Here is a 20,725-nt window from a genome sequence, read left to right as displayed (position 1 = left end):
AACTGTGAGATCATGATCTGAGCTGAATCAAGTCGGATGCTTAACCGACTGACCCACCCAGGTGCCCCTGTTCCTTCATTTAAAAAATGAAAAACAATAAACAGTATTTTTCTCACATATCTGGCAGATGCTATTTTTTGAAGGTAAGATTTGTTTAGAGGTCACTGCTTCTGCCCCTTGCTGCCTTTTCTCCATCACCCATACCCCATTCTCTCATCGTGCTGCTTGTCAACACAAGGCATCTGGAAGGGGTGGTGACATCAGTCATGTACGCTTTGCGGGGGGGGGGGGTGGTTAATCTGCTGTGTCTCTTCCCAGGGCCATTTTTCCTTGAAGCCTCATTTGCAATCACAGATGGGAGGTCCAGACCATCTGCTAATGGGAATTAGGTCACGGATGGTCAGATGAGGGAGGCACTGGGGAGGGGCACTCCTCATACCTGTAGTGTCCCACCAAATAGATAACCATCTTCCAGTCATCCTTGCTTTTTTCCGTCACGTGTTGGCTTGGTGGGGGAGAGGAAGTGTTGGCACCTGGAGGAGGTTTGATAGAAGGCATTCCTGGATGACTTCATCTCTGGGCCTTGCCTCTCAAAATTCCAGCCAAATCAGTTCTACCGTTTAAGGGATGGAAGCAGGGTCAGCATTCCAGAAGTTCCTTGTCATACCCAGGCTTTTAATCAGATGCTACTGGAGAATTAGCATCCTAGTGCAGGCAGTTGTGAGAGGGTGGGGAGGGGTCTCAAAGGTCCCTGCTGCATGCTTGTCTTTCCGGCCAGACCTGGGTTGAGGAGAGCGAGACCTCTTGGTTGAGTTTGCTCAGAACCATCAGAACCACGGACAGCGGTCAGGGTGCCCTGAAGACCCGCCGCGGCGCAGGGTGCAGAGAGCCGAGCCCGTGCCGAGTTACAGGCAGGCGAGGGGAGGGAAGACGCGCTCCGGTGGCGGGGGGGGGGGTTGGCTGGGACTGTTCTGGCTCTGAGTCACCCCGTGCGCCCCGCACTTGCGTCGTGGGGCCTCGGAACGCTGGAGTTGTGTCTGCCCTCTCCGAGAATGGTTGGGGGTGGGGAGGAGAGGCCCTGGGAGTTTCGCAGGAAAGGAGGCAGCGCGAGGCGAAGGACCTGTTGGTGTCCCCCGCGCGCTCCCGCCCCCCGGCCGGGCCCATTGCTATACAAGGCCTGCTCTCCCCAGCATCCACCCCCAGCGAGTATGGTCGCAGGCGCGGAGGGGTACATTCCCCCGCCCTGAGCTCAGCGTGCCGGAATGCGGGCCGATAAATCAGAGATAACCCCAGGCCCGGGATAAAAGGCCGAGGTTGTCCCAGCATCCGGGAGAGCGGCCGCCGGCCTCTAGGAGGTGAGACGTGACCCGGAACACAGCGCAGTGGCAGCGGCAACGATCTCTTTCTCTCCGGTGACATGGACCCCAAGACGGCGCTGCTCCGGGCCCTCCTGCTCCTCCTGTTCTTGCACCTGTCGCCACTAGGAGGTCGCTCCCACCCGCTGGGCGGCCCCGGCCCCGCCTCGGAAGCGTCCGCAATACAGGTGAGAGAGCTTCAGCCTGCGAAAGGGCTGCTGTGGGTAGCAGCAGTTAAACGGGTCCTGAGCTATTGTCCCAAAAGGTCCTCAGCCCCTCTAGCGAATTAGTGATAAGGGATTAGAAAGCAACCGGATGGGGTGCCAGGACCCCTACCTAAGGTGGTTGGTTCATCTCAGCTCCGTCTAGGGCGGTTTGGCCAGGTGCGGGTTGCTGAGGCTGGGGCTGTCCCCACGCATTGCAGGAGCTGCTGGACGGTCTGCGGGACACAGTTTCAGAGCTGCAGGAAGCCCAGATGGCCCTGGGACCCCTCCAGCAGGGTCACAGCCCCGCAGAATCCTGGGAGGCCCAGGAGGAACCCCCTGCGCGGGTCCTTGCGCCCCCTGACAATGTCCTCCGGGCCCTGAGACGACTAGGCAGTTCCAAGATGATGCGTGATTCAAGGTGCTTTGGCCGGAGGCTGGACCGGATTGGCTCCCTCAGTGGCCTGGGCTGCAACGGTAAGCCCCCTCCCTGCCAGCTTGATCCCCCTGCCCCACTCCTATGGGTCCCACCATCGGAACCGCTTCTGGGTTTATTGTCTCTGGGAACCACATTCTGAGAAAAAGACACTTGGGCTTTACTCTCTCTTGCTGACAGTGCTTAGGGCCAAGGGGCGCCTTTCTGGAAATACTAAATGTGGACATCATTCGTTACTATGTCCACGAGTCCCTACCACCTTCTCTTGCCTCTCTGGCCAAAAGGGGCAGAGTCGCCTTAGGATGGAATCCAGTCATTCTCTGGCTGCATCTCCTTGGAGCAGAAAGGGTCCTAAACGTTTTCCTCCTGGTTTCCCCCAGCCTGTCTATAGCCTCAAAGGCAGAGGACGGGATCACCAGGGCAGCAATAATTGCCAGTTTACAGATGAGGAGACTGAGGTCCAGAGAGTGGATGATTCTAAAGCCTCAAACACCCAGATCAGCCGAGGTTGGGGGTGGGGGGTGGTGGCAGGGATCACACCCAGTGTGGGGAAGCTCAGATCCTGCCTCAGTTTCCCACCTGACGCCGTCATCACCCTTTCTCCCCCCCCCCACAGTGCTGAGAAGGCATTAAGAGGAAGTGCTGATGCAGACATCTGCGTCTGATTCTCCATCAACCCCCTGAGCCCCTTTGAAGCAATTCTTCTTTATTTATTTTTATTTATTTATTTATTGTGATTGTTTTATATAAGATGATTCTTATCTCTGAGCACCCATTTTCCACGGTGAAATAAAGTCAACATTTTATCTTCTTCTTTCGCAACTGATTTGTCCCGGGGTGCCTGGGTGGCTCAGTTGGTCGCGCTTCGTTCCGGATCTTGGTTTCAGCTTGGGTCATGATCTCGCGGTTCGTGAGTTTAAGCTCCGTTGTCGGGCTCTGCGTTTATAGTGCAGAGCCTGCTTGGAATTCTTGCTCTCTCCCTCTCTCTCTGCTCCTTCTCTCTCTCTCTCTCTCTCTCTCTCTCTCTCTCTCAAAATAAATAAACTTAAAAAATGTTAAAGAAAAGAAACTGATTCGTCTTAGTGCATTAGAAGAAATACATCATTAAAAAAAACCAAACAAACCCACACACCAAAAAACCCAAAGCCTTTGTTTTCCTGAAGGTTCTAAAAGTGTCCTAGTGGTGGGGTGGGGAGAAGGCATCAGAGCTGGTCAGGTAGGAGTAGGGGTGCCCTGCTTCTCTCGAAGGGTTTTTCTTGTTCTGAAATGTCTACAAATACCTCAAGCACTCAAGACACTTTGCAGAAACCGCTTTTCAAAGCTGGCAGTTTCTCCCTGGGAGTGCAGATGGGCCCTGAGACGTTCACGCAACACGGGAGTGTGGGTCAGTGTTTCCTCACTAGCTTTTCCTCTGTCTGGAATTCTGCCATCGGAGACATTCTCCCTGGTGAGTGTTTCCTTTAAAGCCCTGCGATCAATAGCATTTTCATTTCCCCATCCCAGGTTTAGAAGTGTCTGACAAAAGGCCCAGCATTTAGGGTACCCCTTTTCCGGGGGCTCCACATCTTTACGTCCTCTCTGCCTCAGAGAGAGAAACCTCTCATTTCTAGGACCGAAAAGGAAACAACCACCAGAGTCATACTGTGTTGTCTTATTCTGCAGGGAGTCCTGTTGGTACGCTGCCCTGTACCCCACGGTCCCCCCTTCCCAAGCGCCCTGCCTCTCGAACATCCCAGGCCACACTCCTTTGCTTTTAGGCTCCCAGGCCTCAGCTCCTGCAGTCCCCTTGCCCAGAATGCCTTTTAGGATGCTAGCTCCGCAGAAGGGACAGGACTATTCTTATCCCCGTTTGATGGATGAGAAAACTGAGACCCAGAAAACCGAAGCCCCCCTACCTGGCCACATGTGGCCATGGATGCTCTGAGCTGTCCCACTGAGTGGAGAGCTAAGTGACTCTTGAGCCTGTGCCCTCTCCCCGCGCTCCTGGCCTTGAACTTCACTCTCCTGACCTTCCTGCTGTTCTCAGCTAATGTTGCTTCCACCGAGGGGAACCACAATTAGTAGGTCTCTGTGTCGTTTCTCATGTCAGCCCAGTGTGTGCCAAAGGTTCTGGACAGCCGATGACGTCAATTAAGGTTTTTAAAATGAGGTTGAGGAGCGAGTTACTTTCTAATAAAACTGTGAGCCACCTTTACCTGGTGTTTCCGACCCAGGGAGTGCAATGAATACTCAGCGTAGTTAACTTTCACAAAGCCCTCATCAGGCACCAGCTACTGTCTCGTTAACTCCTATAGTCCTTGCAACAAACCTCTGAAGAGCTCTTACTAACCCTCATTTTAACAGAGGGGGAAACTAAGGCACAGAGAGGTGATGTGACTTGCTCAAGATCATGCAGTTAGCAAGTGGCAGAGCCAGGGTTCAGGTCCAGCACCCAGGTCCCTAACCACTGCATCACCCCGTCCCTCCCAAGTCAGTGAAGCAGGTTTGCTGGTGGGAGTAAAACTGCCCTCCTAATAGCATCATTCGGCTCCGCGTTTGGTGAACTGCCGCTGCCCGCTGGTGACCTCTCCCCTCTGCTCAGGTGATGAAGGCGGGCCTTTCCCAGAACACCTGCTCCCCAAATCCAGCCAACGCTTCAGGGTTCTTCCCAGTGAGTCTGGCTTCTCCATATGTAGGGCTCAGGTGGGTGGGGTCTGTACATACGATACGTGTGTTACTTGGGTCTTCTCCGCAGACAAAAGTCTGAGAAAGAGGACCGCAGAGAGAACAGCAAAGGAGCCAAATGTGACCGCTGGAGGATAGGGATGGGTAGCACGTGTAACTCAATGGAGGGACCTCTCATTGAGTTCCCCTCATGTTTGGTGTTTGTGGGGAGCAATGCAAACACGCCCTGTCTATAGATGCCCTTAAAATTCTTTTAAATGTTTATTTTTGAGAGAGAGATAGAGAAAGCATGCAAGAGTGGGGTTCAGCAGAGAGAGAGGGGGACGGGGGATCCGAAGCGGGCTCTGTGCTGACAGCAGCAAACCCGATGCGGGACTCCAACTAACCGTGAGCCAAAGTCAGACGCTTAATCGAAACCAAATGAACCACCCAGGCACCCCTATGGATGCCCTTTAAAACCTGCCTTCCCTGGGGCACCTGGGTGGCTCAGTCAGTTAAGCATCAGACTTAAAGTCAGGTCATGATCTTGAAGTTTGTGAGGTCAAGCCCGGAGTCAGGCTGTCTGCTATGAGCGCAGAGCCTGCTTCAGATACTCGGTCCCCCCCTCTCTCTGCCCTTCCTTGCCTCTCTCAAAAATAAATAAACATGAAAAAAACATGGCCCTCCCTAACCTGTGACCCTGACCCCTTCAAATGTACCCCCCCCCATGTAACTATAGCCATGGCATTCATCTCCCTGACTTCCCTATTATCAACCTCATTGTCCAACGAAGCTGCCAGATTATATCTCTCCGTAGATGCTCATTACTGTCATCTTTCCAGAAAGATGTGCTGGTGAAAATAGAGCCCAGGAGCCCTAACCCACATCTTCAAAGCTGGAAAGGATTTAAGTAGAGAGTGGATGGGCTTTGCTGGGTCCCAAGTGTTGAGGTTACAGAAGTCAGGATAGTATTGGGACTGAATGTTTTCTTCTTAAAATTTTTTTTAATGTTTATTTTTGAGAGAGAGAGAGAGAGAATGTGAGCAGGAGAGGGGCAGAGAGAGGAAGACACAGAATCCGAAGCAGACTCCAGGCTCCCAGCTGTCAGCACAGAGCCCGATGCGGGGCTCAAACTCACTGACCACGAGATCATAACCTGAGCCGAAGTTGGACGCTTAACCGACTGAGCCACCCAGGCGCCCCGAACATCATTTTCAAAGTCAGAAACAACCATCCCTAAACGTGCAGCAGGATCTTGCCAATTTCTTCCAACTGGGGCTTCTGCTGCAGACCATGTGTGACATTGCTGGGACCTCATGGCTCCCCGAAGCAGCCCACAGCGTCCCCGCGGAGAATCCTGAGATGGGGACTCTGCGATAGAAGCTAGAGACTCCCCAGTTCTGGATCCTCCCGCCCATTTGCAATGCTCATTCCATTGTGTGACTGAGACAACTTCTTTCCAGTGATAAGGAAATAAAGGCTGTTGACTTTTTAGCTAGTGGGAGAGGTGGGGGTGGGGGGTGGATCTGCTTTTCTGTGCCTTTGCTTTTCTTCTGCCTCCCTCCTCCAGGCTGGCTTCTAAACACGCCGTCAAATATTAACTCCTCCAGGGGCGCCTGGGTGGCGCAGTCGGTTAAGCGTCCGACTTCGGCTCAGGTCACGATCTCGCGGTCCGTGAGTTCGAGCCCCGCGTCAGGCTCTGGGCTGATGGCTCAGAGCCTGGAGCCTGTTTCCGATTCTGTGTCTCCCTCTCTCTCTGCCCCTCCCCCGTTCATGCTCTGTCTCTCTCTGTCCCAAAAATAAATAAACGTTGAAAAAAAAATTTAAAAAAAATATTAACTCCTCCACACGGGCGGTGTGCACACCCCCCAAAATTGGGCCGGGGCATGGAAAAGAAGAGAAACTTCACATCAAGCCATTTTCTGTCTCAGGTGCAAATGGAAGGCTTCACCAGGATTGGGGTAATCAGACAATCTGAGGCTGGTCTGCGTTTCCACTAAGCCTTGTCGGTGCAGAAGGTGGTAAGTTGGTTCAATGTCAAGTCCTCGGGGCAGCAAAACTGAATATGCTCTTTCTTGCCACCCCCCCCCTTCCACAAAATAAACAGCAATAAAAACCAAACGCAACCCGGACAAAAAGCCGAGGCTACTAGAAGAAATGCGACAACTGACACTGAGGCCCTGCTCGGGCTTCACTCTGGAAGAGGAGAGGTTACTTTAATACAAGGAGCCGAGAAAATTCTGAAATTCTCTTTCTGGAACCCGGAAGGGCATTTCCACCTCTCCTCGGGCCACCTGCAGACTTCAGAAGTGGCTCAGGACAGGGGCGCCTGGGTGGCGCAGTCGGTTAAGCATCCGACTTCAGCCAGGTCACGATCTCGCGGTCCGTGAGTTCGAGCCCCGCATCAGGCTCTGGGCTGATGGCTCAGAGCCTGGAGCCTGTTTCTGATTCTGTGTCTCACTCTCTCTCTGCCCCTCCCCCGTTCATGCTCTGTCTCTCTCCCCCGTTCATGCTCTGTCTCTCTCTGTCTCAAAAATAAAAAAAAAGTCAAAAAAAGAAGTGGCTCAGGACAGAGGAGCAGCACAGGCCCTCGGGCCGAGCTATTGCAGGGACTACCTGCTACAAGGCCCTTCCGGAAGTCGCCGCCCGCCTCAAAGGCCTGTCTGAAAGGGCATCTCCAAGGGATCGGCCGTGTGACGCACACAGCAAGGAGCATCAGTTCCCCCAGTGTGGCTGCTCACTGAATCCTCTTTGCTAATAATAACGCTGCCAACCGAGCGATTAAGCTGTGAGCACATTCCAGGGACTCATCAGGATACGAGGGTTTTGCCCCCAGACTTCCTGTTCAGGGTTGCACCCACTCTGGATTTCAAGCTGAGTTCGGCTGACCCTGATAAGGTTCCTGGAGAGCGCTCCTTTCTCCTTCTGTCTTAGAATAAAACCACCCTGGATATCTCTTGTGACCTCTGGCCTCGTACTGCCCCGATTTCCTGCCCGCCCGCAGAACAGCCTCTCTACCTGACCAGCCAGGGAGGGGGCTTGGCACATGCATTTCTTGGCTTCTGGGGAGCCCCTCGAAACACATCGGGTGTGTTGGCCGTTCGCGGGGCTTGGATGGCCCTTTCCGTGAGGTAGTCCACACGTGCACGCTCACAGACTTGCCAAGGACACCCCCTGCCCAGGAAGGGGGAGGGTAAAGGAGCTGCTCAGAGGTCACCTGTGAAATGGATTAGGAATTACGGGCACTGGTGTCAGACCTGGGGTTCCAGCCCTGGCCTTGCCGCTTAGGCAGTGACCTTGGCCAAGTGACATAACCTCTGTCTTAGTTCTGCCCCTCTGTGAATGGGAACAATATTACCCACCCCATGGGGGCTGTGATGAAAATTAGATGATCCATCTAAAGTTCTCCACATGGTGTCGGGCACGTTGCAGCTGATCAACACGGGCAACCGTTCTCACCATCTTTCAAACAGATAGCACTTCATACTTGAGAACGCATGTGCAGAATGCACACATTGGTAGTTCATCTAAGCCTCATGGCAACACTGAGGGGTGGGTAAAGCATGGGGAAAATAAGGCTGTGATGATGTGTGTAACTCGGTTTGCTCGGGGCTCTAGCACAGGTCTCTCAACCCTTCAAATTTGGGGTTTTCCCCCCAAGTCCATCTTGCATTGAGTAGTACGCTAACATGGAGTTCAGTGCTTAGTGAACGGAGGGCGCTCATTAACTGTGGGCAGCCTTGGGGAGCCTGGCTGGCTGTTGGGAGAGTGTGCAACTCGTGCTATTGGGGTTGTGAGTTCGAGCCCCACGTTGGGTGTGGAGATTACTTAAAATCTTGAGGGGCGCCTGGGTGGCTCAGTCGATTAAGCTTGATTTCGGCTCAGGTCATGATCTTGCGGTCTGTGGGTTCGAGCCCCGTGTCGGGCTCTGGGCTGACAGCTCAGAGCCTGGAGCCTGCTTTGGTTCTCTAGCTCCCTCTCTATCTGCTCTTCCCCTGCTCATGCTCTATCACTCTCTCTCTCTCTCTCTCTCTCTCTCTCTAAAAAATAAATAAACTTTTAAAAAAAGTTAAAATCTTGAAAAAAAAGGGGGAAGAGGACTTGCTGCCTGTTAATTTTCTTTGGGGGGGGTGGGTCAGGAAAATGGAGGCCTCAGTGGCTCATCACTCGCCTGGCCTCATGGAAGGTCATGGAAGACATTAAGGGAAGCTGGGTGCCACATTCACCTCCCCGTCACTCCACCAGCCAACTCACCACAGGAGCTTTCCTGGGAGTGTTGGGGCCATTATAAACTTCAAACTCAGAGTCTGAGCTGCTATAATCATCGAGGTGACAGGGATGAAACCATTGGCCCCTCTAAGTGCCCACCTCCCTCAACACTGTGGAGGGGAAGGAGGAGGAGCTTGGCAGAGGGATGGTTGCGTTCCCAAAAGTTTTCTTGGTGTTTACGTGTGGGAGCTGAGTTCTTGGGATGTTCATCACATTTGGTTCCCGGCTGACTTAATATTCTAAATAATAACTCCCTCTTCACCTGACTGCCAAGAATGACTGCCAGGAGTGAGGGCAGCTCAGTTGGAGGGAGAGGTCTGCCCTCTCGGCTGATGAGTCAGGTGTGAGGCCGGCTTGAGCATCTGGACTAATTTGTCCCGAGCTGCCGGCCGCCTGCCACTTCCTCCTCTCCCGCCCTTATTTGGAGCCCCTGACAGCTGAGCCGAAAAACCTACCCGGGGAGCTGGGCGCTGGCCAACCGTCACCCTCTGCCTCCCCGCATGGGTCCTGTTGCCCAGGAGAAAGAAGCCCCAGGCATCACTGTGAGATAACCAAGGACTCTTTTTTGCTCTTCTCACACCTTTGAAGTGGGAACCTCTTGAGGCAAATCAACAAGAATGTGGCTCTTGCAGCTGAGGGTCTGGGGTTGTTGGGGCTGCTCAAGGTGGAGGGGGCAGTGACAGGCTCTGCTGGGCTGATAGCTTTAAAAGGTCATCTTCTGCTGTTCCCTCATTCAGCTGCTTTATCGCTGCAAGTGACAGAATGGGGAGGGTTCCGTCCCTCTTGCGCTCTTGGAGAGCTGGGGGGCTATAAAAAGAGGAGGCGCAGGGCAGCTGGGAGACAGGCGGAGGGAGGCTGAGAGAAGAGAGGACAGAGAGGCAGCAAGCATCAGAACACTCCTTGACCGACGCCATCATGGGCTCCTTCTCCACCATCACCGCGAGCTTCCTCCTCTTCCTGGCGTGTCAGCTCTTGTGGCAAACAGGAGCTAACCCGGTATATGGCTCTGTGTCCAACGCAGACCTGATGGATTTCAAGGTAGGGCCGGGACAGGGGCCACAGTCTGGGACCAGGGGGCTTTGTGACACTGTGCCGGTCACTGAGACCTCTCCCTTTCCCTGTGTGTTCCTTTTGTAAAGAATTTGCTGGACCATTTGGAGGACAAGATGCCTTTAGAAGATGAAGTCGTGCCCCCACAAGTACTAAGTGAGCAGAATGAGGAAGCTGGGGCAGCTCTTAGCCCCCTCCCTGAGGTGCCTCCCTGGGCTGGGGAGGTCAACCCAGCCCAGAGAGATGGGGGTGCCCTTGGGCGGGGCTCCTGGGACTCCTCCGATAGATCTGCCCTCCTGAAAAGCAAGCTGAGGGCACTGCTAGCTGCCCCTCGGAGTCTGCGGAGGTCCAGCTGCTTTGGAGGCAGGATGGACAGGATTGGAGCTCAGAGTGGACTGGGCTGCAACAGCTTCCGGGTAAGAGGAGCTGGGCGTGGAAATGGGGTGGGGAGGAAGGCGGTTATGGTTTCACTGAGACTCAAACTTTGTCAAAGAACACCACCAGGGGATGCCTCCTGCAGTAACGAGACCAGAGTAGAAGCTTTCTTTTTGGAAATTTTGTGTCCCAACTTGGGGCAATGACATCATTCATCATTCTCAGCTACAGGCTGCTAAGGAAATGCTAAGAAAAAAAAAGTTACTGCCATGAGCACTGGGGACTTAAAATGTTCATGGAGCCAAGTCACCTTTGTTCTGCTGATTGGCAGTTCATGTGCCTCCCCAGAATTGTCAGACCCCAAAGGATTAAATGAAAATGACCAGGGTTGACTTATAGCTTCTAACAAGCAATTTGTGTACCAGTTCATGAAACTCAGGGTTGTCAGGCCGGAGTGGGGGCTGCTGGGAAGTGAGCACAGTCCTGTGAGGTTGACTTTTCCAATAGGACCAGGTCACCAAGCCAACCTTGTCTCTGTTCTCTTTGTAGTACCGAAGATAATGGCCAGGGAGGAAAAGGCAGGCCAGGCCCTGTGCAGACTTCGAGAGACCCTCATCCTTTGGGGTCTCTCACTCAACTTTGTCCCATCTCATTGCCATCAAGTTGAGCCGTGATGAGCACCCTATTCAAGCTGCAGCCTCTTGTCAACGTTTCTCACATTTTATGCTGAATGTAGACCAAGTGGTTTAATTGTGGCTTCCCCTCCGCTCCCATCCCATGCATTAAATTTTAGGATAGACGCTCACCCATTACTGAAAGCTGTTTGAATCATGAATAAACTTCAGCACCACGGACAGAAGCCAAAGGCTCGGATTGGTGATTTCTTTCTTTTTTCCTGGGAAGAGAATTCAGCCTGATACCCATTTACCTTTTGTCAGAGAGAATGCCCAGTTTCTCTCTTCTTCCTTTTAAACATAATAGAATTTATCTTGGGGAGCCATTTAAGGTTCACAGCAAAATGAAGCAGAAAGTGTAGAGGCTTCCCATAGGCCCCCTGCCCTCACACATGCAGAGCCAGCCCCGTCATCAATGTGTCCCACCAGAATGGAGCCTTTGTGACAGCTGATGAACCTACACTGACACATTGTTGTCACCCAGGGTCCACAGCTGACATTAGGGTCACTCTTGGTGGCATTCTGTGGATTTGGACAAATTCTTGCTTGTATTCCCTCCCACCTCTTACCCTTAAATTTTTCTTTGGTGGAGGGTGGGGCACAAACCACAGTTCACAGTTTACTCTCTCACATCGGCCTTATCACAGATCCTGGAAATGCCCCAGGAGACTGAAAGGGCATTTATTTTTCAGATTTGCTCATATTCAGGGCACTTATTTATTAAAAAGAAAACTTACAAACATCTGGGGTTTTTTTTTTTTTTCTGGCTGCATCTAATGTAGCTTGTACCCCATAGACAATTTTGTACACCCAGTAGTTTTTTGTTTTTGTTTTTTTTGTTTTTGTTTTTTTTGTTTTTGGAGGCACATATATACCCAGCGCCTAAAAAAAAAAAAAAAAAAAAAAATCAAGGCACATTTGTAAATGAGAGCACTAACAAAACTTTCTCTGATACATTTTGAGAGAGTTACTTGGCACAGCTGAGTGACTGCACTTTAAGAAAAGTGGGCAAAGCATTTGGGTTTAAGAGCTGAGCAAAGCAGGGCACCTGCGGGGCTCAGTCGATTGAGCATCCGACTTCAGCTCAGGTCATGATCTCGTGGTTCTTGTGTTGGAGCCCCATATCAGGCTCGCTGTTGTTAGCGTGGAGCCCACTTCAGATCCTTGGTTCCCCTCTCTCTCTGCCCCTCCCTCACTCATGCGCTCTTTTTCTCTTCCCCCCTCCCCAAAATGCTGAGCAAAGTGAAGAAAAAACATTTGCTGACAAACTGCACATTTATGTGCCTTTTGGGTACTAACACATAATTAAAAAGTAGCCGCCAGCTTTCTCTAATTCAGGCCCAAGGTGACGGAGCAGGGCTGCCCTGGAGAGGATGCCGTTTCCTTGTGTCCGTTTCTGAAAAGCAGAGAGTCCCAGGCACTAGGTTCACCCACAACAGGGAACTGTGCTCGAACCTGTTTACCCGCCCTACAGGCCTCATTCTCCATGTCAGATTCTACGACATTCCTCCGACCAGCGCCCCCCCCCTCCCCCGCCAAAACGTTCACTTCATGCCCTCCTGTAATGTGATTTAGCCAGTGCTCCTGGGAACATTCTACACATTCAAGGCTCATCGAAAATGCCACTTCAACCCTGAGATCACATGCCCGGTACTAATTAAGCTCTGCACCAGCAGCATTTTGTATAGGACTATTACAACACAAGACAATTTGCCTTGGTATGCGATTGTGTCTGTGTCCCTGGACTGGAAACTCCTTGAAGGTGAAGGCTTGGTCAGCACCGCTGCAGCACATGGGATTCTTGGTGCCCTATAAACGTCACATTTTGGGGGCGCCTGGGTGGCTCAGTCGCTTAAGCGCCAGACTCTTGGTTTCAGCTCAGGTCATGATCTTGTAGTTCTTAAGCTGGAGCCCCGTGTTGGGCTCTGCACGGATGGTGTGGAGCCTGCTTGGGATTCATTTTCTCTCCTGTCTCTGCCCATGCACTCTCTCTCCCAAAATATATAAACTTAAAAAAAAAAAAAAGTCAAATTGTCTTGGTCGTGTACAGAAATTAGGAAAAGAGGGAAATAAAGTAGTAATTCGCTCTTCGTAGAGAAGAGGGGAGGCCAGAAGTGAATTGACAGTTCGGGAGTAGAGGTGGGGAAAGACCTTTAATCTAACCACCTCTGATAAAAATATTCTTCACGTGGACTTTGAGCACAGGATAGAAAACCAAGAAGCAGGGAAGGCCTAGCAAGCACAAGAGCAGCGACAGGGAGAAGTGTCTGTCCAAACGTGGCTGCCGAGGTCCGGGCAGGAGGGGTTGCTAGGAGGGGAGCGTGGTGAACCGCGCACACGCTCCTGAGGGGTCACTGGGACACGGCAGGCTCTCGCGGAATGAAACTGACAGTGCCGGATACACAGAAAGTGCCCCTGGCACTCAGGAAACCAGGGGACAGGGTTGAACGGAGACCATCTCTACTGCTGGTCGAAGGGTAACTTAGAGCAGATCAGCCAGAGACAAAGAGAATCCTGTTTCTGGCAGAGCAAAGAGAATGACAGATGGCACCAGGGAAGCCGGCCCCAAGGTCTAAACATCTACAGACTCAGTATGGATCTCACTTCTTCTGCTGGGTGTCGGGGAACCTGTCGGCGGGGCGAAGTCCTAAACGCAGCCCTTCAGGCATACAAATGGATCCTCTGCCTCCTGCTACGGACAGCGACAGCGGACAGGGGACAGCGGTAGCTGAGGGAGCGGGTGTAAAGCATCAGCAAACGAGATCGCACAGTGTTCGTTGGAGGGGAGAAACGGAAGACTGGGAACTGGGTTGACTTTTGCTAAGATCCCCAGGACTAAGGTGGGAGTAGATGGACCCCTGGGGACGAAGCCTTCTTGCTGGCAGAGCTCTAGCAGGAGACAGCTGAGACGAGAAGAGAGAGTAAAGTAAAAGCCAAGTGCAACTCCAAAGAAAGAGCACCGTGGGGACAAAAGCTCGAAGGAGACAGATGAAGACATTTTATTCTGATGTGTTACGGTTACAATGAGAACTTCCAAGTTCCAAAAGTCCAAATAAAAATAGAATTTTACAAATTAAAAAAAAATACAATTTATGTACACAATAGGATTAGCTAGTATTACTATACAAACCAACAGTGCAAACAGAGAAAAAGGAAGCTGCTACTGTCAAGGTGACCAAGGTCCACTGAGCTGGGGGGCAACACTGTACATTGACACTGCAGGGCCCAGGAGGGCGCTTCTGGCCTTTCCAGAGGCTTCCTGGTCTCCGAGGGCCACGTCAGTACGCGATTTTGCATCAGAAATGTCCTAGAGTTGGTTGGGTCAAGCAAGCAAGCGTCCATCCCAGCCAGGAACCGCTAGTTAATCAAGGTCATGAGCAAATCACCCCCCAGAGCGCAAAGGTCCCACGGTCGGGAAGGACTCTCGCTCCCTAGCTCCCGATCACCTCAGCTGGGGAACCGGAAACACCAAGCACGAGATGAAACACAGAAAACCATCTCCGGCCACCCCCGTGGTCCCCCTGTGGGTTCTGTTTATGGACATGCCATCCCACCCGGAGGCGACGGGGCTGGTGATGGGGGAGATGGTGACAACGTGGGCTTCTCACTATCAAAGGGGTGAGGCTTCCAGTTACTTTGTTACAAGTGGGGCAGTCGCTGTCTTTGGGCTTATCTGGGAGGGGCAGACGCCCACAAAGGACAGGAAGCAACCAACGTGCCTTTCCAGAGGGAGTCTGGGTCGGTGGCGGCCAGCGGATGGAGGGAGGCATTTGCACGGTGCCATCTGCCTCTGGGCTACACCAGTGGGGCCAAAGTATCTGGTGACTTAAATGCAAGGCAGTGTGCACTGGGGGGGGTACATTCCAACAGCATTCACCCAGGGCGGCCTTGAGGCAGGCAGCTGGCGTCCCAGACCCCTGGAGGCCAGAGGTCCCTCCGCAGCACTTTAGTTCTGCCGATTCCAGGGAGGGATGGGAAGAGGGGGTTGTTCCTGTGATGGGTGGTCCTGACGTTTGCCTGACTCGGGGAACTGCTTTCTTTCTTAACAAAGGGAAAGGTTAATGTTGGCCAAGCTCTGAATGCTGCCTTAAAACACACTGGCAGCCGGTTAAACACAGTCACAGTCAGAAGGGCTTGCCTTTTTTGGTCCTTGTGATTCCCCCAACTAGTTATTGGGGGGGGTCCCATCCACATCTCACAAGTCAAGTGCATCCAAGGAAACTGAAAAATGTACAAGTTAACGTACTTTTGGTCAAAGAGGCCAGAAAACGGGAAGAACAGAGGGGGCCGCAGTCGGGTGGGAAAGACCCTGAAAGCAGCCTCCTCACTGAGTGAGCGGAGTGTGCTGAGCACAAGGCCTGGGCCGGCCTGGCCCCGACGGATGGACGGATGGACAGGAGGACGGAAGGACAGACGGACGCCCGCCCCCAGGCAGAGGGCAAGAGGTGTTGCTGAGGCCCTGGCGTCCACGCCCTCAGGCATCTTCCACAATTTACAAAAATAACTTAAATGCGAAGGAATGGCCATCTTGAGTCCCAAAGCGCATCTGCCCCAGGGCTGCAGGATGGGCCTCGAATGGGGACACAATAAGGGGAGAGCACGGGGGGTCGACAGGGGAGAAGTGCAAATACCCGATGGCACGTGCTCGCTTTGGGTGCCCAGTCAGAGGACCACCCGGCCCGGAGGGAGGCAGGTCACTGACAGCCAGAGGCCTCCTTCCTAAGGTTAACGCTATAGCCTCAGGGCCTGGTCCTGCCCACCCTGGGGACCGGTTGGCAGCAGGGGGCTGAGAGAGGTTTGTGAGGGGCACACACCCTCCTCCGGGAAGAAGCTTCATCCTGACACTGGCTTCTCCGGTCACATCACGTTCCTGCCGAGGTCACTGGCTCAGGGCTCGCTTCTTTCTGTCTGAGACACAACTGTACCACCCCCCCGGAGTTAGGTAGAGCAGTTTGATCGTGGGGCGCCCTTTTAGCTAACTTGGGGTGGCGGGGGGAACGCCAAGATCCTCCTGCTTCACCAGGAAGACGCACGTAAGAACTGAAGGAAAGTTAGTCAATGCAGATCAAAGGGACGAGGGACGGACCGGAGGAGAGAGAAGCTGAAATGTTAAAAACTAGGGGGGGGTTGTAAATCGGGGCGTATGGTCAGACTTATCTCAGGGACGATCAGTGGGACCTTAATGCTTTGTGCTTCTGGAAGGCACTGCCCCCACGGAGACCGCGGCCGCAGGGGTGCTCCCAGAGCAGCCGCCTCCAGAAAACAGGTGCTTCCTCCAAACGAACTGCTGAGCACATCGAGTTAAGGGTCCCAACGAAGGAAGACCTCCCCGAAAGGGGTCATTTTCTCACTGCCCAATCCCTAAATTTGGGAATTCACTTAATTTTGCGACTGGCGCTTGCCCCAGTGTCTGCCTTGGTCAAAGTCCCTCCTGTTACAATTTAAGGCAACAGCTGGGCTCCCTAGGAAAGCAGCAGGGAGGGGCGGGAAAACTGCTCTGGGGGTCACTCTCCGGGGGGTGAGGCCTGACGTCCCCTCTGGTCCTGGCACTAATGGGGTGGAGGGGTCTGGGGCCTGAGTCGATGCTGGACGGGAGGAAAGCAGTGAGCAGGAGACAGGAAGATACTTGCTGAGAGAGTCAGGCAAGTTCACGCTCTCCTGGTGCAATACCACCCCCGGGATCTCTGACCAGCGAAGTGTTCGGTGATTGTAGGCTTTCCGAGCGAGTGGGTGTGTGGGAATCTTCCGTGCCCTGGCACGGCCCCAGCCAGCCGTGGCGGCGGAGCATGAGTGAGCTGCGCCCTCAGGCAGCTCTGGGAGAGGGTGGGCTGGCCACCCTGGCCCATCAGATGGTCTGGTAGTGCTGCCGTAGTCGGGCGTGCAGAAACTCGAACGTCAGGTTGTGTCGAGTGATGATCCCAACGATCTAGAACAAAGAGAAGACCCACGTCACGTGCAGAATAAATTCACTGGGGCAAGAACAGGAGCAAAGGGAGCTTGCCCGATCCTTCGCAGTAGGCGGAGGAGACAGAGTCCGGGCCTGTACAGCGCGGGGACAACCCGGTCACGCTGTGCACTTCAAGGTTACCCAGTTTCCAGATGAGAAGGAGATCAACATAACCAGGGCTTGTAAACTGGAGGCCAATGGGACAAATTCACCCCCAAGAGGAGTTTTAGTTGGGCCAGCTAAAATCTGAATTTGAATGTCTTAAAAAAAAATGTTTATTCGAGACAGAGAGAGATTGAGAGAGAGAGAGCAAGCGAGCACAAGAGCGAGGGTGCGCACGAGCAGGAGAGGGCCAGAGGGACAAAAAGGGAGAGAATCCCAAGCAGGCTCCGAGCTGTTAGCACAGAGCCCGATGTGAGGCTCAAACTCAAGATCTCTGAGATCATGACCTGAGCTGAAATCAAGAGTCAAACACTTAACTGACTGAGCCACCCAGGCGCCCCTGAATTTGAATGTCTTTTGGAGCAAGGCACATGCTCCCTAACCTTCTCAGTTCCCACCACCCTTAGAGCCTGCCTCACACACATGTCCAAAAGGCATAGCTCAATGCAGGCTTCCGAGAGGCCCAGACCCCGCTACAGCTCATAAATATGGTCTCTCAGCATCACCTGAGTCATTATGATCCTGTGATTTATGACGGGACTTATAATAGGAAATTTATAACAGGTCTTCGTCCTAGTCCCTGCCACAAGCTCTTGAAATTCGTGGAATGAAGTGATGAGAGTGAGAAGGTGTCTTTTATCATTCATAGCAAGCTCCTTTCGACCATACCTGAGTTTACGTGAATAGCATGACTTTTAGGAAGCTCCTGAGGACACAGGCTAGTTGCCAGGGGGGCCAACCATGTGCCCACAGGATTGGATCATCTAGCCCCACCCCCTATCTGGGGGGGTGGGGGCTGGAGGTTGAATCAATCACCAGTGACCCGTGATGTGATCAATCATGCCTACGTAACAGAGCCTCCAAGAAGATTCCTGAACTACAGCGTGTGGAGAGCTTCTGTGCTGGGAGGGCAGCGTGCTGCAGAGCGTGGACGCGTGGCGCCCCTCGCCACATACGTGTCCTATGCATCGTCTCTTCCCATCTGGCTGTTCCCGAATCACAGTCTTCTATAGTAAACTAGTCATCTGGTAAGTAAACTGCTTTCTCGAGTTCTAGGAGCAGAGGATCACGGGAACCTCCGATCTATAGCCACCTAGCCAGAAACACAGATGACAACTGGACTTTTGACTGACATCCGAAGTGGGGGGAGGGGTTGGTAGGGCTGAGCCCTTAACATGTGCGGTCACATGCTACCTCCAGGTACATGGTGTCAGAAACGAGCTACGCCGTGGGACGCCGAGCCGGTGTTCAGAGACTCGGAACTGCCCGTGTGCGGAACAGGGACAGAAGTACAGCAGAGGATGCATCCAGAGAAACAGGTTTTTGTGACCGTGGTGGCAACACACATCTGTCACTCACGTGGGTACTCCGCACCGCGAAACGTGTCAGAACCCTCACTGCACTTGTGTTTCAAGGAACACGATCTGATCCCCCACAACTACACCCACGAAGAGCAGGCTGTGGGGTGCCAGCGTCTGCCATAGGATGCTTCTATTTAGAGAGGTTTCATTCCCCAGGGGTGGGGGGCCACTTGGCAGCACAGATCCAAAGTCTCAGGAGGGTGAACACTAGAGTGACATTTAATAAAATATCCCCCAACAGAGGACCGCTGGGTAAGTGGCCGACAGCCAGCCAGTGGAATGCTATCCAGCCAACTAAAATACCATAAGCCGTGGGGGGGGGGGGGGGGCGCCTGGGTGGCTCAGTCAATTCAGCGCCTGACTCCTGATTTCTGCTCAAGTCATGATCTCGTGGTTCGTGTGTTTGAGACCTGCATCGGGCTCTGTGCTGACAGCTGGGGGCCTGCTTAGGATTCCCCCTCCATCCCTCCCCCACGTGTTTCCTCCCTCTCTCTCTCTCAAAATAAACATAAACTTAAAAATATATCTATACTGTAGGCCAACGAAGTTTGCTGCCACCGAAAGTCATTTCCTCTAGATTAAACAAAGCATTAGGGTATTAAACAGTATAGACAGTGATAACATTCTCATTAAAACTTGATACATAAAATCGCTACTCCTAGATGCTGAGAAGAACGACAAAAGATCTACCTTGGCTAGACAGCGTGGCTACCTCTTAGAAATAACGCTTTGGTATTTCTTTTTGTTTATATTCTGCTTCTCTACGTTTTCTTATATACGTCTTTTTAGCAACCAAACAACACCTGCGTCATGAGAGAAAAAACATGGAGTTCTAAGAAGAAAAAAAGTTAAAGTCTGCAGCAATGATTACTAGTTGTACCTGGCTGTATCTTTTAAAATCGTTCAAGTGTTTTGCTTGACATTCTCTCATTTAATGTTATAAATGCTCATCCTAGGTGGAGAGCAGAGCCCCTCCTCCAGGAAGTACAGGCCCCCACGGAGGGTGACGAAAACCTGGAAACCCGAAACTGGACTGTGCTAAGGCTGCCGTGACACTGGCGACACCTGCTGGCCGAGTGGAGTGTGCGCGTCAGCAACACGCAGGAGGCAAAGGTCCTCCGAGGGCTGAGGGCTGCGAGGAGGTTCTGGCCCCAGGAACCCTGCTGGTTGGGAGGCCCTGACTCGCACCTGGCGCTGCGGTCACGGGGGTCCTCTCCAGAAGAGGCACGGCTGCGGGCAGACCGGAAGTCAGACTCACCTCCCCCACGGCATTCACCACGGGCAAGTGCCGCAGGCCCATCGTTCTGAACAGGTTGAAAACTTGAGAGACGTGGGTGTTAGGTGAAACGGTGAAGGGCGAAGGGTTCATGTACGGGGTGACGTCCTGCAGAGGGGACAACACAAGTCACCAGCGGCCACCGCCGCCCTAACCAGGATGAGGCGCGCACGGCGCCGACCAGCTCCGCGTGGGACGGGCTGCTGGCCTCCTCTCTGGGGTCCCTGCCCCAAGGGACAGCCCCGCTCACCACAATCATGCGTGGGTTCAGCAGCGTCAGGTCCAGGTCGTGGATGTCCGGGTACCGCGGGTAATCCTCAGCCATCTCGGCGTACGAAAGGCGAGGCTGGCTGGCGCTCTGCAATCCCGACCAAGACACTGTCCTTGCTCGGGCACAGCGACCGTCAGGGTCACGTCTAGGGCCCCTCCCCCTTTAAGTCCATGTCCCCCCAGCCACGGCCCCACCCGGCGCAAGGAGCGCAGAACAGAGCGCTCGGCAGAGAGCCGCCGCCATCTCCAGCCGGCTCCCGGCCAGCCCGCCACCCTCGCAGAGTCTCCGGATCTCTCGGAACCCGCTTCTCTTCGTCTGTAAGATGGATGTGGCTTATTCTGGAGTCTAAATGAGAGAAGAGCTAGCCAACAGCTGTGGTGGGTTGACTTGTATCCTTCAAAAGATTTGAGTCCTAACTCCTGCTGCCTGGGAACGAGGCCGTATCGGAAACAGGGTCTTGGCGGATGCGAACAAGTTAAGGTGAGGTCATACTGGATTAGGGTGGGCCCTAGATCCAATGACGGCCGTCCCTCGAAACAGAGGAGGGGATGCGGAGGGAAAAGCCCACGTGACAACGGAGGCAGAGACTCGAGTGACACATCCACAGCCACGCCGTGCCAAGGATGGCCGGCAGCCAGCACGGACTGGAAGGCAAGGAACGCCCCTCCCCCGGAGCCTCTCCAGAGAGCAAGGCCCGCTGGCG

The 20,725-nt window shown here is 53.3% G+C and overlaps 3 protein-coding genes across 3 annotated transcripts in view; 2 read left to right on the top strand and 1 right to left on the bottom strand.

Moving 5' to 3' along the window:
• Positions 1–1,328: 1,328 nt before the first annotated feature.
• On the top strand, positions 1,329–2,805 carry NPPB (natriuretic peptide B). The gene is given in 3 exon segments (NM_001009244.1): positions 1,329–1,543; positions 1,780–2,035; positions 2,611–2,805. Coding segments are annotated over 3 exon segments (399 nt in total). The 5' UTR covers positions 1,329–1,417; the 3' UTR covers positions 2,628–2,805.
• Positions 2,806–9,731: 6,926 nt separating this feature from the next.
• On the top strand, positions 9,732–11,190 carry NPPA (natriuretic peptide A). Its single transcript, XM_003989498.4, has 3 exons — positions 9,732–9,944; positions 10,046–10,372; positions 10,881–11,190. The coding sequence occupies exons 1-3, from the start codon at positions 9,822–9,824 to the stop codon at positions 10,890–10,892; spliced, it is 462 nt and encodes a 153-aa protein (XP_003989547.1). The 5' UTR covers positions 9,732–9,821; the 3' UTR covers positions 10,893–11,190.
• Positions 11,191–13,980: 2,790 nt separating this feature from the next.
• The window catches only part of CLCN6 (chloride voltage-gated channel 6), a 32,587-nt gene continuing 25,842 nt past the window's right edge, over positions 13,981–20,725 (bottom strand). The window contains 3 exon segments of the mRNA XM_003989496.5: positions 13,981–16,931; positions 19,734–19,859; positions 20,002–20,109. Of these exon segments, the coding sequence (XP_003989545.2) occupies positions 16,851–16,931; positions 19,734–19,859; positions 20,002–20,109 (315 nt within the window). The 3' untranslated portion in view covers positions 13,981–16,850.

This window comes from Felis catus, chromosome C1 (genome assembly GCF_018350175.1).
Source record: "Felis catus isolate Fca126 chromosome C1, F.catus_Fca126_mat1.0, whole genome shotgun sequence".
In the NCBI taxonomy this organism is placed as follows: domain Eukaryota; kingdom Metazoa; phylum Chordata; class Mammalia; order Carnivora; family Felidae; genus Felis; species Felis catus.
This window is presented reverse-complemented; position numbering and strand designations above follow the sequence as displayed.

Bases quoted from the DNA above. Each gene is read 5' to 3' on its own strand.
- NPPA (XM_003989498.4), top strand. From the start codon at position 9,822: ATGGGCTCCTTCTCCACCATCACCGCGAGCTTCCTCCTCTTCCTGGCG. The intron at 9,945-10,045 runs GTAGGGCCGGGA...CCTTTTGTAAAG, and splicing joins CAGACCTGATGGATTTCAAG to AATTTGCTGGACCATTTGGA.